We start from the raw sequence: 15,246 nt of genomic DNA, 5'->3' as shown, positions 1-15,246 counted from the left end.
AACACCCTGCACCCCCCAAACCACCCATAACTACAGCATACAACCAGACAAGAGAGTATAGAACGAACCCAAGAAAAGAATCTATTATCTATCCCTCCTCGACCCCAATAACCCAATTCAGCTCCCAAAATCCGGATCCCCAAACCCCATAACCGGAGACAATAAATACATTCAGAATAATAAAACCCTCGCTAACCAAGAACGCCACCCTTTTCTTCCTCTCTGCGCCTTCCCTCTTGTCACGCAATCACCACTCCACTCCCCCCAAGAATAACCCAGATATCACCACGAAAAACTCTCCTCATACAGATCCACCCTCAACCCAGCCCCACCCCCATCACCAGCACCGTGACACTCCCTCACCGTCCGCCTCACATCATCCCCCATCGCCCCGGGCCCACAGATACTCACCGCCATGGCACCCACCTGGCGCGCCATCTCCGCCCGCAGTATCTCGTCGAAGCAGGGTTTACCCGTGTGGATGGCGACGGGGACCGAGGACGGGGCCACGCTCGCCCAGGGGGAGCATTCCACCAAAAAGTCCTCGGGGCTGCTGGTGTCGGAGCGCGTGGGGCTGGCCTCGCTGCCGCTACTGGACGTGCTGCCGATACTCCCCGCCGAGGCGGCGATTTTGCTCACGTAGATTTGGATGCCCAGGAAGAACTCGGGGAACTGGAAGTAGGATTCGCGTTTGCGGAGGGTGGCCATTTGCAAGGCGGGGTGGTTGAGGAGGGAGGTCATCCAGGGTTGGATCCAGGAAAGGTGGTCTTTTTTTTTTTCTTGTTAGTTGGATGGAGAGAAGGGGAGGAGGGAATGAAGGGAAGGGTAAAAGAAGGGCACGCACCTAAACTCCTCACTACCCAGACCAAGGTGACGCGGCGGACCGCCTGGGTCTGCGAGGTGATGTTGGTTACGAATTCGTGGAGGTACGACATCGGGTGGGTGATGCCGATGCCGCCGGCGATCAGGAGGACGGTGCCGTATGAGGCTAGGGAGTGGAGGCCGCCTATACACAGTAAGTATGAATCACGCCGATGACACTGTAGGATGAGAAGGTGAAGGTGAATGTACCGAACGGCCCCTCCGCCAGCGCGGTCGCTTCGAAGCTCCCGTCGCAGGACTTGTGCACTTTCGACAGCAGCTTCCCCGTGAACCCGTCGCGGCGCTTGATCAGGAACGACATGGTCGTCTGCTGCGGCCCGCCGAGTAGCCGGTTGATCGAGTCGTTGGAGCTCCGCTTCTCGGTCGGCAGAATGCTGCGGTCCGAGGAGGTCCAGGCCACGGAGAAGGGGTGCGAGGTCCACAGCCCCAGCGAGGGCAGGTACAGGTACATGTACTGCCCCGCCTTGAAGGTCCAGGGGCGGGCGAGCGCGACGTCCACGCGGGCGACGTCGCCCGGCAGAAGCTCCACGGTGGCCGTCGTGCGTTGCTTGCCGACGTTGCGCCAGAGGATGATGCCCAGGCGGGTGGCTCGCTAGACACAGCAGTGTTAGCTGGAATAGTTCTTGGAGAACAGTTGGAGCACTTCAGTGCGAAGAGGATGGCTTACATCAAAACCCCAGAGAATCAACGTGACCAACAGCGCCGTTTGCTGCGACATGCCACGCAGATGGTACCAAAGCCCCACCATGGACGCAATGGCCAGCAGGATATGCAAATGCAGGAACGCTTCGTAGAAGGCATGTCGGAGAGGCGAGATGGATTGCACAAGGATAGCCGCAAATGCGATAAAAGCCTTGCACATGTCAGCAATCTCCTCTCCACAACAAAGTGCAAGGCCTACCTACCGTCATACCATAGACGAAAAACGGTGTGTGCCAGACAACCTGTGTCACAGCAGACAAACTACCCACTATAGACTGATAGTCAGCGTGTGTTCATGTCCTTATCAGAGATAGAAATATGACTTACACTCCTTCTGCCGAGGGATAATCGCCAAGACGACATGCACAATCGAGGCCGCAACAACCAAGCGCCCGGCCCAACGATGAATCAGATTGAACGTATCAAACTTGATCCCCAGCAGCGGGATCAGCGGGTTGTTGCGACCCGCCGCGAGGATCAACCCGGGCAGATTTAACACCGCCAGCGTGCCACTCGTATACTGAAGCTGGTACATCACCTCCTCCCACTCGGCCCACCAGTCCACCGTCGCGAAGAAGAACCCCACGTTCAGCGCAATATACACGGTCAAAAGAATCGCCTCCAGTCGCAGTGGGATGATCCCCATGTGGCAGCGCCCCACCCGGAACTCGCGACTATGCCGCGTCGACAGCAGCGGCGCATAGAAGACATGTTTGTTGAGCGCGGCGGACAGCGCATTGCTCCGCGCATATCGGTCCTGGTCGTCGTCTTCGCTCTCGAGTATCCGACGTAACCGGCGTCGATGTTGTAACTGTGTGTACAGGTTGCTGACGAAGAGCACGAACACTCCACCGGCGAAAATGAAGATCGGAGTCGCCAAGGAGACTTTCATTGGGGGATGAACATTTCGAAGCCGCGGGTGGTCCGGGTCATGGTAGTCTACCCCCATTTTGCTGTAGCAGTAAAGGCCGCCGTGTTGAAAGATTTGAAGTGTTCTTAGATGTGCGTGGGGTGGGTGGGTGGGTGGGTTGTGTGTGCTGGAGAGGGGAGCAGAGATTGGAGAGCGTATGCGCACTTTCGCCAGGAAACAAGCGAAAGGCCTCAGATTAAAGACCAGTGCTCAAACCGGGAAAGCGCCGGTAGCCCCTTCTACATATACCAGCACTGGCAGTTGTGATTCTAGATCCATCTCCATCATGACGTGCAAGCGGCTGCATAGGGCACACCTCTTCATAACTATGCCGTCATCCATCGCTCTTTGCGCCTGGGGGGAGGGGGAGGGGGAGCCATTGTATGTGCGATGATACCGTAGAAAGCGAGCAGCAAAGCAGACTCGGACGGCCGTCTCGAGACTCGGCGCTTTCATGCAACGGAAATGCATCGCAGCAAGAGTCCAGCTGCGCAGAAAAGGCATTGCAACCTCAGAGGCCAGTGTGGGGGTTTGGTTGACTTTCCGTGGAATGTGTGCCTCCCTCCCCTCCCCTTGATTCGTCGGGGGAAAAGTTCAAGGACTGCTGGACCTGGCATAGTCGACAGGTACGCACACCCGGCAGATTGCCCGGTTAACCTTAACCTGCTTAGCCCGCCCAGCAAGACTTGGGTCTGCAAGCATTTGGCATCCGTCAAAAAGGTCTGTGGATGAGACAGAAGCGTGTGTTTGCGGGGCGATGGAACGGCAGCGCCGAAAACGGAAGGGAAATATGCGTCTCTGCTGCATCCGCCCTACCGGACCCTTCCCAAACCCCCCCAGTGCAGCTCTGCCTCTGCTGTCGCTTCAATTCAGGTTTTCTGCTGCTGGTATCCAAGCGACGTGGTCGTTATGACGTTCAAGCTGACGACAATTGACGACAAGGACCTGTCATAACACGTCCATCCGAGCTGAAGGGGGTGTTTTTCTTTTGTCCAGTACACAAATGTATCTCTCCAAATCACCAGTGCTTCAACCAACCCCAATCTGTCCCGAGGTTAGACACGCCGTCTATGGTAGTAAAAGCCCATAGTAGAGTTTGAGACAGCTAAACTTACCAGCTCGTGGTGCTGGTTGCAGCCCCTTGCGGGTGGATCGAGGTCTGCCCGCATCCCTAGGGTAGGAGTACACAGGCTGAGAGCAAATCAGTTGACGTCATGCAATCGAAGCACAGTCGATAGGTAGCTCAATGACACAACGAACAGCTGCGCCGATCTTCCTTCGATCAGGTAACATTATTGCATCGTGCGCACTGTCTTTGGCGTGGAAGCCATTGTAACGTCGGGGACGGCAGGTGCATTGTTCCCTCCCGCTTAGGGCAACCGCCGCAGAAACCTCATGTCATCATGACTAGAAAGAGACTTAAAAGAGGCAATGTCTAGACCTCCATCGACCAGTCCAGCTTCGATGCCACGGTGGTTTTTCGTCCTCATAGGCAAGATGGAGTGTCGCTAAACTTGCTATCCTGAGCAGTGGGCTTGTGCTGTCATCGCTGCGCCTACCGATGACAAGTGCGGTCAAGCAGAGCAAAGCATTGCGACAAGGAAAAAGAAGCAAGGAAGCGGAAAAGATATCCAGACCAGAATTTGTGTACGATGTGATGTTGGTACGGCACACTCGAACATCTCCATTGGAGGTAGTTTGCCACTTTCCGGAGATTTATTAGACTTTGCCGTTCAATCTCGACCAGAGGATTTGACACAGCGACAATGCGCCTGATGTCTCACCACAAAAGGCAGTACCTGAGCCCCCATAAAACATGCTCACATTGTATTCCCTGCGTGGGTTTGTTACAAAGTCAAATAAGTGATCGCGATCCGTGTCCCGCATGCTGCGACAAGCAGGAAAAATGCCAGGGGAAAAGCGGAAAAACATGAAGCCAACCTGAACTCGACATCAACCCAACGCCATTATTCACTGTTGTACAGATAATCTATGAAATGACGACGTCCAAGAAAAACGTGGCCGCGGCCAAGACCTTCAAGTCGCGTTAGGGCACTCAATATGTCGTAATAATGAAGTGAGTATTAAGCATTATGGAGAAACAAGAACTGCGATGAATTGTGTGCCTTGATCGGTTGGATCCCAAAGAACGGGGAGGTATTGATTGCGTAACCCGAAGAAACAGACCCCCGGCACCGAAGTACCCCCCATTTCATTTATCCCTGCAGGAAAGCGATGTGCGCCATTACAATTGAACAAGAAAGCATGTACATGGGGTATTGAGTCGACTGAAGGGCCAATCGTGGCCAATTCGTGAGATGTAACGTAACGGTGATATTGTAGAAAGCTTGTATTCGGAATTCAAACTCCCATAATTCGGTGACTGCCTCGCTCCAGGCTGCAGCCACTGCCATCATGGATAGAGAACAAGCTTCGGGGAGGAGATCTAGCACACTCCCGGGGCACGTGGCAGTCAAGCCCGTCTCGAGCGCCTTTTCTTCTTCTTCTCCTTGACCTGCTTGGCTCTGCTCTTCTCCTTCCGAACGGATGAATAGTCCGCCACGTCGACACCGGCGCTATGGCATAAGGATGTGCATTCATTTTCAATCACCTTCACAATCTGAGGAGTAAAGCCGTAGAATGCGGGGTTGTAGGCATTCCGTGCCCAGTACATCAGTTCAGAAGCGACTCGGCCCAGGTTGGGAATGGACTGGGGCGAAACTGCCGGCTTCGGGGAGAAGCGGGGTTTGTCGTCAGCTTCGTCATCGGAGCAGAGCGAGGATGGGGTCGAGCTTCTGGACGCGGGGGAGGAGGGGGATGATTCAGAAGAAGACAAGTAATCCGTGTCCGAAGCAAGAACATGCAACAGATGGTAAACCGAGGCAAAGCCAATTAGAGTCAAATCGACAGGATCGAGTGGGAGCTGATTGAACCATGTGATCGCTTTCTGGATGGTGAAGGATGCGGGGAGAGAGGTGTCACCCGTGGTTCGTGCCGTGAAGATGGCCGCAATCATGGCACAGCGGACGGATATGGCGATCTCATCCCGCACGGAGACCGGAAGTGACGAATCTAGGAAGTTGGAGACTTGACTCTGCTGGCTCTTTCCTTTGTCCTTGGGCAGCGCTGCCAGGACGGCTCCGATGTTGGTAGCACGATCATGGTCGAAAAACACCGCTTTCATGACTAGAGCGCGGGTATGAGCGGCAGATGGCTGGGGAGCAACGTCCAGAGCGATCTTGATCTTGGCTTTGAACAAGTCACGGCTCTTCTTCGCATCGGGCCCTCCAGAGCTAGCCTCGAAGTATCGGAGCAGTGCTCGCTGCAAAAGGTGGCTTGACCACCAGGCGGCAAGAGCGTCGAGGGAGGACCGAATCGCAGGATCTTCCTCCACAACATCCAGAAGGGCCTCGTCATCGTCGGCTCCCTCTTGCGTAGGGCGGTTCCATGTAAGATTCGCCGCACGTTGGACAACAGTGTCGATCATGACCTCATCACAGTCAAGCTGCAGTAGGGCAGCCAAATGACTTGGCAGGGCCTCTGGATGGTCTTTTGGCATGGCTGCGTGCATCTTGCGGGCAAGATCCCACTGGTAGCCGGCTAATGATCGTGCGACATCATTGGAGATGTGGAAAGTCCATGATCCGGGAACACCGACTCGCCACAGAAGGATGCGGCAATGTAGCGCCTTGAGCATCATCCGCATCGGACTGCGAGGCAGGGTTCCTGCAGCGAAGATGGTGAGTACTAACCTACTCTTGCTGATTTCGGGATCTCCCCCAGCCAGTTGCGCATCGATGGCGATATCCCATGACTTCACGCGGCCCTTGTCGTCCTCCACGGTAACCCCGGTGATGGAAGAGTAGAGTTTCCAGCCCAGAAGACAGCGCAGCACATACTCGAAGCAGCGCGAGGTGACCACGTACCACTCATGGAAGAACCGATGACGCGGCACACCGACTTGCTGGATGCTCGTTAACCACGCTTGACGGCGGAAGTTCGATGACGATAGCGTTGCATCGGACATGAATGCAGTCTTGGATGAGCCTGGTTGACTTTTGGGCCCGGCATTGAAGAGGTAGACAAACACCACAAAGGCACTACCAACGACCAGAGTTGCGAGGATAAGGAAGTGCGAGATGGCCCTTGCGTGCCACGAGTACCAAAAGCTGCGAGCCATTGCCATCCAGTACTTGACGGCCGGATTTTGCAGGCTGTTCAACAAATTGACGGGAAGCGCCAGCAGTCCCTTGGCGGTGGAATCGGTCTCTTTGTCGCTACCCATACCCTCAAGAACCATCAGACCAGCAAGAGCGCCGAGCATGTATTTGTTGGGGTAGTAGGAGCGGCTGCGACCTCCGCCACCCTGGGTGGGCCTATTGCCGTTGCTGTTGCCGTTGCTGTTGCCGTTGCTGTTGCCGTTGCTGCTGGGATATTGCATGTAGGACTGGGAGAAGGCGCTGTTTTTGGCAGCTGCTTCGTCTCGAAGGCGCTGGAAGGCATCTGGTACCTTCATCAACCCCTCGGGGGGATGCAGCGTTGTGGGAGAGTGATCACTCGGCGAATCTTCAACCTGTGAAAACACACTCGGGGATGAACTTGCCCCAGACTCGGTATAGTTACTGGGCGATGAGACAGAAGCGGTGGATGTGATCATTTGTTCCGCAGCCTTATCTGCTAGACGAAGTCGGTTCTTGAGGGCTGTGTTTTCCTCTTCAAGTCGTTTGTTGCGGATCTCCAGGTGGCGAATATACTCTGTTGCCTTCGATAGGATGGAAGCCTTGTTCAGTTTGCTGGCAGGAGTGACACCCTCGCCTTCGTCATCATCGATGATGCTGCCGGCCGCATTTTTCGAGGCTCGCAGGCTGGGGACGCTGTCTCTCAATTCGGCGATCTTTTCGTTGAGGTTGGCTCGGTATCGCTTTTCGATAACGTTGTGTGCTCGTTTTTTAGCGGGCATTTTCTTGCCCGGTGGCACGACGCCGCTCACGGTTGATCCGTCGTCGTCACTGCCTGACTTGCGTTTGCGGGTGATTCCGTCCGGGGATAATGGTGAGCCCGCTGCAGTCGACAGCGTAGATGGCATCTCGGCTCCACTCGAGTCGCCCTTGGAGTTGGTCATACTGTTGTACCCTCGATCGAAGAAGGAGTCAAACGGGAGGTTCGTGCAGTCGAGAGAGATGTCGGGTGAGAATTCGGATTTGTTGAAAAAGGCAGTGCTTGGATTACCGGTTGATGTGTTTGGTGAGGTGAAGGCCAGATCGAACGGTGATTGGGAGAGCTCTTTGACACCCTCTGCGAAGCCTTGATCATCCCATCTCATCCATTGTGTCCAATCTTGAGTGGCTTCGTCCGTGGTGGAGGATGGGGCAAAAGACATTGACTCGGCTTGTGAGTCTCTGGAGTTTCTCTTGTTGGTGTTAGGGGAGAAGAGCTGGAAGTCGCTCCCCATGCTGGGCATTGCCATCTTGTCCAGCGGCCAGGGCCGGGACCATGAATTGCAAGTGGTCAGTCAAAGCACGGCAATATTCAACCGCGAGCGGGGCTTCCAAGCTATTGCCTGAACTCGAGTCAGTTTCTGATACGGACAGTCGACGATATGGGCGAAGATGAGGTCATGGATGTTGACACTGTTTGAAGGGGCATACCTGAGAAGGGTGTGGTCAGGAGCCGGCTTGGTGCGGAAAGAAGTCGCGTAAGGCGAATAAGTTAAGCCAGCGCTAACCAACCTTAGATTGCGAACAGTGGAGTAACCCAAGGACAATCGGTGATGGTGATGGTATACTGAAGACAGTAGGGACAGTCGAGGGTGAAATCCAGCAATCTACTGAGTACGATAGCGCCGGGGGGGGGAGGGGAGGGTGGGAAGAGGTTCGTCGGGAAGTTGCAGGAGACAGGAAGGTGCGTGAGGGTGGATGAAGATCTGACTAGCAGAAACCCCGTGAATGTCTAAACATGTGCAGGGGCGTTTCTTCTCCTTCGATCTTATCGAGCGAGCGGTTGAGAAAAGGGAGGGGCGCAGCGGGTTGAGGCGCGATGAGTGGTTCGAGGAAGTTTGGTCCCGGTGGGACAAAAATTTGACCGGATCCTCAGTTGGTGCCTGGTTTTACTGATTGATAAAGACGACGGGCGATCACTGCTGGGGAACGAGGTTGATTCGGGGCAACTTGAGGCGAGGTTCTAGAAAGATCAATGATATCGTGATCGAAGATAGAGAGGCAAATTTGAAGGACACATGACTGTTAGAGTTGAGTATGCAACGACAAGCAGAGCGCAGTAGAATGGGTGTTGGATGGATGGATGAATGCATGGATTGCATGGAAAGAACTGACTGACTGACTGAGAATCTCGGCCAATGTTCGGTGGAGGCCAGTCCCCAGTCGTATGATCGCGGGCCACGCCTCTTCCGGCAAGCCGACCCCAAAGGGGCAATTTTTCTCAATACAGTACGTAATTTTGCTCCGCTGACAGAGCGGACGGGGCGGAATTGGTTAAATTACTGTCACAACGGTGTATTCAAACCCCGTCGCCTCCCTGTCTCGGCTATATTTGGCAAGCCTCCCAACGATCCATCATTGATCATCGATCATTGATCCATCATCCATCATCATGGATTGCTCAATCCATAAAAAATAACTTGAGAACTTTCTGAACAGCTGCCTCTTGCAAGAATGGACGATCACTGAACATCCTATCTACTCGGTACAGGCACATTTGAATCTCTCATAATCGAACAAGGCCCATCTCAATCCGAGAAATCCTTCCAACCCGATCAGCCCAGGCAACCGCGCTAATACCGGTCCGATGCTCAGCCCACCTTTTTTTCCATAACGTTCAATTCAACTTCTCCCAGGGATAGAATCCGGAAAAGGGGTCCTATTCTGGCAATTTCTTGCTGAGAGACTGTCCTCGATTTCTTACTTGCATCGTATCAGCTGCCTGCGACCTGAGTTTGAGGAATTGAATCAACCCCACCATCGAGAAGCGGGGCTGCCATAGCCTGGGACAGTCATGACATAGATATATACATCTAGCAGTAGGGATGGGCTCGACTGGGCGCAAACCATCACGCTTTAAGGTTCAATGACCTTTCTGTAGTTGCAGGAACGATAACGACGGGCGATGGGCTCCGCTCGCGTGGAGCTAGTCTCGAAGATTGGATTTTATGCTCTACATTTTGAGGAGTTATTCTCGGAGAGAACTGTTTACGCCTACCAATACTGCACTTAAGTACGCATTGATCCTAGGAGTTATTCGACAGTGCAATTGCTGTCACTGCCGTCGTAGAAGCAAGCGTCATTGTCGAAGATATTGCGTAGAGACATCAATGGGACCCATCGGGCTGAAGTGGAGAGGAAACCCATCGCTGCAGGTCCTGGGCCCTTAGACAGTGTATTAAGATTGCAAGAAGCGCACGTATGGGGTTCAACGAGAAGAACTGTAACCAGAAGGTATCCACAGACTTGTCCAGGCTGGGTCAACTTTTACCCTGCCTGGCTAGACTGACACCTTCACCTTCACCGCCAGTAATGGTCTACAATTGAGCCCCAACGCAAGCAAAAGACCAAATATGAGCGCCGTCTGTATTTTTACTCTAGGAAATATGTACACCTGTTCTAATAATCTACTTACAGTGCCTTCTCCACCTCTGCCATCTTACCCATCACCTCCTGCACTGTAACCTTAGCCCCCTGGGCAGGCTCCTCGTACGGGGTGCGAGGCTTCAGTTTCTCCTCCGCACCCTCAATCCCCGCTGCCACCGCCGAGAAGATGGCCGTGGCGTATTTGGTGGACGCGATGCCGCTCTTGCACGGCGACTCCGCCAACGCCGCCTGCCGCTGCAACGCCAACGCCTCGTCGACCTTGCCCTCCACATACAGCTTGTAGACCCGCGCGGCGGTCTTGGGGAAGACGTTCGCGAAGGCCGCAATGCACCCGGCCGATCCGACCGCCAGCCCCGCCAGCAGGAAGTCGGACTGTCCGCCGAACACGGCGAACTGGTCCTTGGAGAACGTGGCCGCTAGCCGGGTGATCTTGCCCACGGACGCGCAGGTCAGTTTCACGCCGACCACGTTCGAGACGCCCGAGGGACTCTGCGCCTCAGACTCCCGGACAATCGCCGTGATGGTCTCCGAGTCGAGATCCACCCCATTGCACACGCCGGGGAAGTTGTACACCACGACGGGGAGGGCGGATTGACGGGCGACGTCGGCGAAGAACCGCTTCACGACGGCGGGGGTGGTGGCTTTGCCGAAGTATGCTGGGGGCAGCACCAGCAAGTAGTTGGCACCCGCGGCAGCCGCGTCGGAGGCGAGCTCGAGGACTTGTTTGGTGGAGTGGGCGCCCACGCCAGCCATGAGGGGGAAATCAGGCCCCACGGCTTCGCGGGCGGCGGCAATGCATTGGTATCGTTCTTCGCGGGTAAGGAGGAAAGCTTCGGAGTTGGTGCCAAGGATGACGAGCCCGGCCAGACCTGTCGTCGACAGATATTTATAGTATTGTTTCTGGGCAACCAAGTCAATGGTGTCGGTCGCGTGATCGAAGAAAGTCACGGCTGGACACCAGACACCCGCTGGAGGGATATGGGGCTGGGCGGTCACGTTGGGGTTGGAAGTGGAGCCCATGTTGACGTCAATCGGCTCAATTCTGCGGAACTCGGGGATGACTCAAAAGACGGTGACGATGATGATGATGATGAAACTTTGCTGATTCTCATTTTGGAGGAATTAGAGCGCATTAGTCGCTTAAGTAGTGATGGTGAATGCGGGGGGAGGGAAAAGAATCCGGTCGGGATCCGATACCGAGTTCTTATCAGCGGGGAGAGATTCCGAGTAGGGGGAGGGAGAGAGAGAGAGAGAAGATAGGGAAGGAAATGAGGAGAGAAGGGAGGAGATTAGATAGACTAGACTAGCTCAACAGGAAAATCCGGGGTAACTAAGGGAGGATAAGGATAAGAATGAAGCATCTAGAGAAACCCCTTGAATCTTCTTTCCCCTTCAAATTTCCCCAACCCTTTCTCCTTTTCTTCTTTCCTTTTTTTTTTTTTTTTTTTTTTTTCCTTTTTCTTTCTTTTTTCTCTCAAATTTTTCCTCCCCGTGACCTCCATCCATGGCACTTGTTTTGAGCGTCACGTCACTTGACCCATGAGTCAGATCGACAATTCGATGGTCTCATCGCCGAATCAGGGCCGGTTATTGGCCCACACCGCCGTTGGTCACGACGAGCTTCCTCTTGGGGATTCTCATTACGTCTTCAAAAAGACTGCAGGCTGCAAGGCCAACAGCCACTGGTCTAGGCATGAATAATGAGAATTCGAATATGCCTCATAATCCCCTTCTCCTTTATTCCATTTACGAGTTTGCATTCCACTTCTTCCACTTGTTCCACAAATACCCCGCATAAAAGGAAAAAGGGGGTTCAATGCGTTTCCACCTCTTGTTCCCCGGATATTTAACTGCCAATGCCCCCGTGGTACTGGGGGATGTGATAAGAACAAACAAACACAGATGTGTAATACCGCAACGATGCAAGCACCGCAAGAGATTTACGATCTGGTAAGTGATGTGATGCAGTGCACCTCAGCCGAGACCTCAGCCGAGTCGCCTGAATGCTAAGTGTAATCAATGCCTCATAGATCGTGTCCTTTGTGGATGACGTCGATAGCCGGCCGTGGGCCGCTTCGACACGACAGCACAAGATTCAATCCGACGAGCTTCGACATCAACTCGCGACGTTACGCCTGGTCAACCGCGCCTTCTGTCGCAGCGCCTCACCGCGACTGTTTCGACACCTTCGCGTCGTCGCCAAATCCGCTCAGTCCAAGACCTCGGAGTCGCCGCTTGTAGGCCTCGTAGAGCTCTCGCACGGCCCCTATGCCGACTACGTGCGCCAACTAGACATCGGGCTCGAGGACACCGAACACTCGGAAGAGTTCTGCTCGATGTTCCTGGAAGATTTGGCAGGGGTGCTGCCCTCCTGCCTGTGCCGGCTGCCCAAACTCAAGGCGCTTGATTTCCAGGGGGTTCCGGGCTCGTTACCCGAGGCTACCACCCGAGACTTTGTCAACACCGTCATCAGCAGCCTCCGCTACGTGCCACTGCCGAACTTAACCGAGCTGGACATTGCCTTCCCCATCACCCACGATTTCGCCCAATTCTTCCCCCACAAGACCCTCAGCTCCAGCGCCCTGCGCATCTCCACCGAACACGTCCTGCAGCGCCTGCACCACCTGGGCCTCCGCATCACCGCCTCCCCCACCCCCGAGCACGCGCAGCCACAGCAACATGAATCCCCCTCTCCGCCGCCCGCCGCGACCGTACACACCCCCGGCTTGTCGAATCAGGCCCACGCCCACTGGCTCTACAAGATGATCCGTCACGCCAGCAATCTGAAGTCGCTCGCCATCGCCAGCGCAGACACCCTGGATCTGGACGGGGCTGCTTTCAGCCGCTCCCTCCGCCTGGAATCCATCCAGCTGCGCCGGGTGTCCATCTCGTCCTACAAGCTGCTGTCGCTGGTCGAACAATGCAAGGACTCCATCCGACACATCGAGCTCTACCAGGTCAAGCTGAACTCGGGCGAGTGGCAACATGTGCTGTCGCGCATGACGCATCTGCCCGGCCTGGTGAGCTTCGTGATCAAGTCGTGCGGATACTCGTCGACGGGCGCGGGGGCCACCTACTACAATCCGCATGGCTCGTCGGGGGCGGTGACGAAGACGACGAACTCGACAGAGATTCTGGCGCTGGGCGCCTTGCACCGTCGGGTCCACGAGAACCGGGTGAACTGCGGGCTGGCCCCGTTCCGCGAGACGGAATTCCGCCGCCGAGTGAGGAGTATTTGAGGTTTTCACTGTATGTTTTGACAACATCACATTAGCATCAGCATCTGTGGCATAGGTTATGCATCTGCATTAATGGGTAAGGTTATGACAAAAAGAATGATTAGCACAGATAAAATAGTTGAGATAATTGAAATGTGACTGGATTTACGTATCACCACCGCCTCTGCTCTCTTGGAGTAAGTATCCTTATGAAATCCCCATATCTTAGAATTTCGAATTCTTTACGGTGTTGAATTAACTAGAAAAATTTCGACAAGATTGAATACTTCTTTTATTACTTTTAGAATATCACATAGTGTATCGAAGATGGGCTTTTCTCTCTTTATCTTTCTTTCCTTTTCTTTTCTCTTCGTTTTTTTGGTGAGAAATGCGATGTTTAGGAGATGCGTGGTATTTATCCCCGCGAGCTCAGCATGCAGCCACCTCCAGCCACCATTGGCAGTTGTCCTCCTGCACATCATGCAGATCACCCGGGAGGAGAATTGGGTAGGTATCATGGAAAGTGGTACCTGACCCCGCGGAACTAAACCCCAGACGTAGCTTCCCCTCCATACATCAAGTATACCTGTGCAACCCAACACCCTCATCCCCCTCTTTCCACTACCTCCCCCCCTAATCCTCAATATATCCCAAACCCCACAAGAAGAACATCCCACCAGCCCCCAAAAACACTCAACCAACCCAAAGCCGCCCTCCAAAATGACCAACGCCCCCAAAGAAAACCCCACAACAACCAGCCCCCTCCCCAACTACACCCGCCACATAACCACCCACTCCGACCAGCAACTCGCAACCATCCACTCCACCACCCAGGGAGCCTGGACGCCCGTCGAAGCCAACACCTTCGCCTTCAGCGTCGCCTACACCACCTCGCGCTTCCCGGCGACGCTCACCGGCGACGCCGACCTCCACGCCCACGAGGCCCTGCTGGCGAGCAACACCCTGGGGCTGGTCAACCCCGGCGGCACCGTGTGCCGGGTGGTGGACTTCGCCCCCGGCAAGCCGCCGCTGATGCACCGCACGCGCAGCCTGGACTACGGGATCGTGCTGGAGGGGGAGATCGAAATGGTGCTGGACTCCGGGGAGACGCGGCGCCTCAAGCGGGGCGACATTGCCGTGCAGCGGGGCACGATGCATGCGTGGCGGAATCCCCAGCCGGCGGGGTGGACGAGGATGGTCTTCGTGTTGCAGGATTGCGAGGCGGTCGAGGTGGGCGGGGTGGTCTTGGGGGAGGATTTGGGCGGCGCGGGGGAGATTTTGCCTTCGGGGGGGAGGGAGGGGTGTTGATGGGGATGGGGGTAGGAGGAAGCGGAAGGGGGGAGGGGGAATTCTTATTGTTTATGTTTGGTGGATGGGAGCGGCCATTCTTCTAATGCGAGGTCTTTTATTATTGTTACCACAATGCTGCATTCTTTGTTGGTGGGATTGATGGGTTTATCATTCTTATGAGCTTCTTGAACACCTTCTTGAACACCCTCGTAAACTCGCAGAAATGCAAAGTCTCTCTTAGTACATGTTTGAGTAAGGAGAGTAGCAAAGCCCTTTCTAAAGTCCTTTGGGAATAGGCAGGGTAACAACGCCTACCTAAGGCCTGGATAGAATTGAAGTAGTGAGATAAGTTGTATTATCTTGAAGGTATCTACAAACAGTTCATACCCATTTGATTCTCCAAAAGATTGCATATCTTGATTAATTTACTAAGTCAAAACACTATGGAAAACGTACTTGAGACAAATGTCATACTGATACTGAAGAGATATAGTCAATACCTTGTTATTTGACTTACTTCGAAGGATGCTTGGAAAGAATTTGATGAATACCCCACTTACAGAAGTAGGAAAAGGGCTTTGCTACTCCATTGGAATTGGAATGTGCGCGAGAAGGTCCTCGTATCTCTAATAGGGCATCA

General features: G+C 54.3%; 5 protein-coding genes across 5 annotated transcripts; 2 read left to right on the top strand and 3 right to left on the bottom strand.

Annotated features, from left to right (window-relative positions):
* Positions 1 to 217: 217 nt before the first annotated feature.
* On the bottom strand, positions 218 to 2,618 carry BO72DRAFT_202371 (ferric reductase family protein). The gene is made up of 6 exons (XM_040939608.1): positions 1,912 to 2,618; positions 1,788 to 1,852; positions 1,550 to 1,735; positions 1,072 to 1,474; positions 845 to 1,006; positions 218 to 767 (listed from the first exon to the last, which is right to left on the bottom strand). The coding sequence occupies exons 1-6, from the start codon at positions 2,531 to 2,533 to the stop codon at positions 283 to 285; spliced, it is 1,923 nt and encodes a 640-aa protein (XP_040798472.1). The 5' UTR covers positions 2,534 to 2,618; the 3' UTR covers positions 218 to 282.
* Positions 2,619 to 4,697: 2,079 nt separating this feature from the next.
* On the bottom strand, positions 4,698 to 8,410 carry BO72DRAFT_202418 (basic helix-loop-helix domain-containing protein). Its single transcript, XM_040939609.1, has 2 exons — positions 8,224 to 8,410; positions 4,698 to 8,047 (listed from the first exon to the last, which is right to left on the bottom strand). The coding sequence occupies exon 2, from the start codon at positions 7,959 to 7,961 to the stop codon at positions 4,968 to 4,970; it is 2,994 nt and encodes a 997-aa protein (XP_040798471.1). The 5' UTR covers positions 7,962 to 8,047; positions 8,224 to 8,410; the 3' UTR covers positions 4,698 to 4,967.
* A 1,648-nt stretch (positions 8,411 to 10,058) lies between these two features.
* BO72DRAFT_435181 (dihydrodipicolinate synthase family protein) lies at positions 10,059 to 11,472 on the bottom strand. Its single transcript, XM_040943273.1, has one exon. It carries the CDS (start codon positions 11,116 to 11,118, stop codon positions 10,123 to 10,125), a length of 996 nt encoding a protein of 331 aa, XP_040798470.1. The 5' UTR covers positions 11,119 to 11,472; the 3' UTR covers positions 10,059 to 10,122.
* A 70-nt stretch (positions 11,473 to 11,542) lies between these two features.
* On the top strand, positions 11,543 to 13,491 carry BO72DRAFT_450703 (uncharacterized protein). Its single transcript, XM_040945320.1, has 2 exons — positions 11,543 to 12,048; positions 12,129 to 13,491. The coding sequence occupies exons 1-2, from the start codon at positions 12,019 to 12,021 to the stop codon at positions 13,335 to 13,337; spliced, it is 1,239 nt and encodes a 412-aa protein (XP_040798469.1). The 5' UTR covers positions 11,543 to 12,018; the 3' UTR covers positions 13,338 to 13,491.
* Positions 13,492 to 14,036: 545 nt separating this feature from the next.
* Positions 14,037 to 14,624, top strand: BO72DRAFT_470830 (cupin domain-containing protein; the record flags this gene model as incomplete). The annotated part of the gene is made up of 1 exon (XM_040947054.1): positions 14,037 to 14,624. One exon carries the CDS (start codon positions 14,037 to 14,039, stop codon positions 14,622 to 14,624), a length of 588 nt encoding a protein of 195 aa, XP_040798468.1.
* Between the last annotated feature and the right edge of the window lie 622 nt (positions 14,625 to 15,246).

The sequence above is a fragment of the Aspergillus fijiensis genome, assembly GCF_003184825.1.
Source record: "Aspergillus fijiensis CBS 313.89 unplaced genomic scaffold BO72scaffold_48, whole genome shotgun sequence".
NCBI lineage: Eukaryota > Fungi > Ascomycota > Eurotiomycetes > Eurotiales > Aspergillaceae > Aspergillus > Aspergillus fijiensis.
The sequence above is the reverse complement of the archived record's forward strand: the minus strand, read 5'-3'. Positions and strand labels throughout refer to the sequence as shown.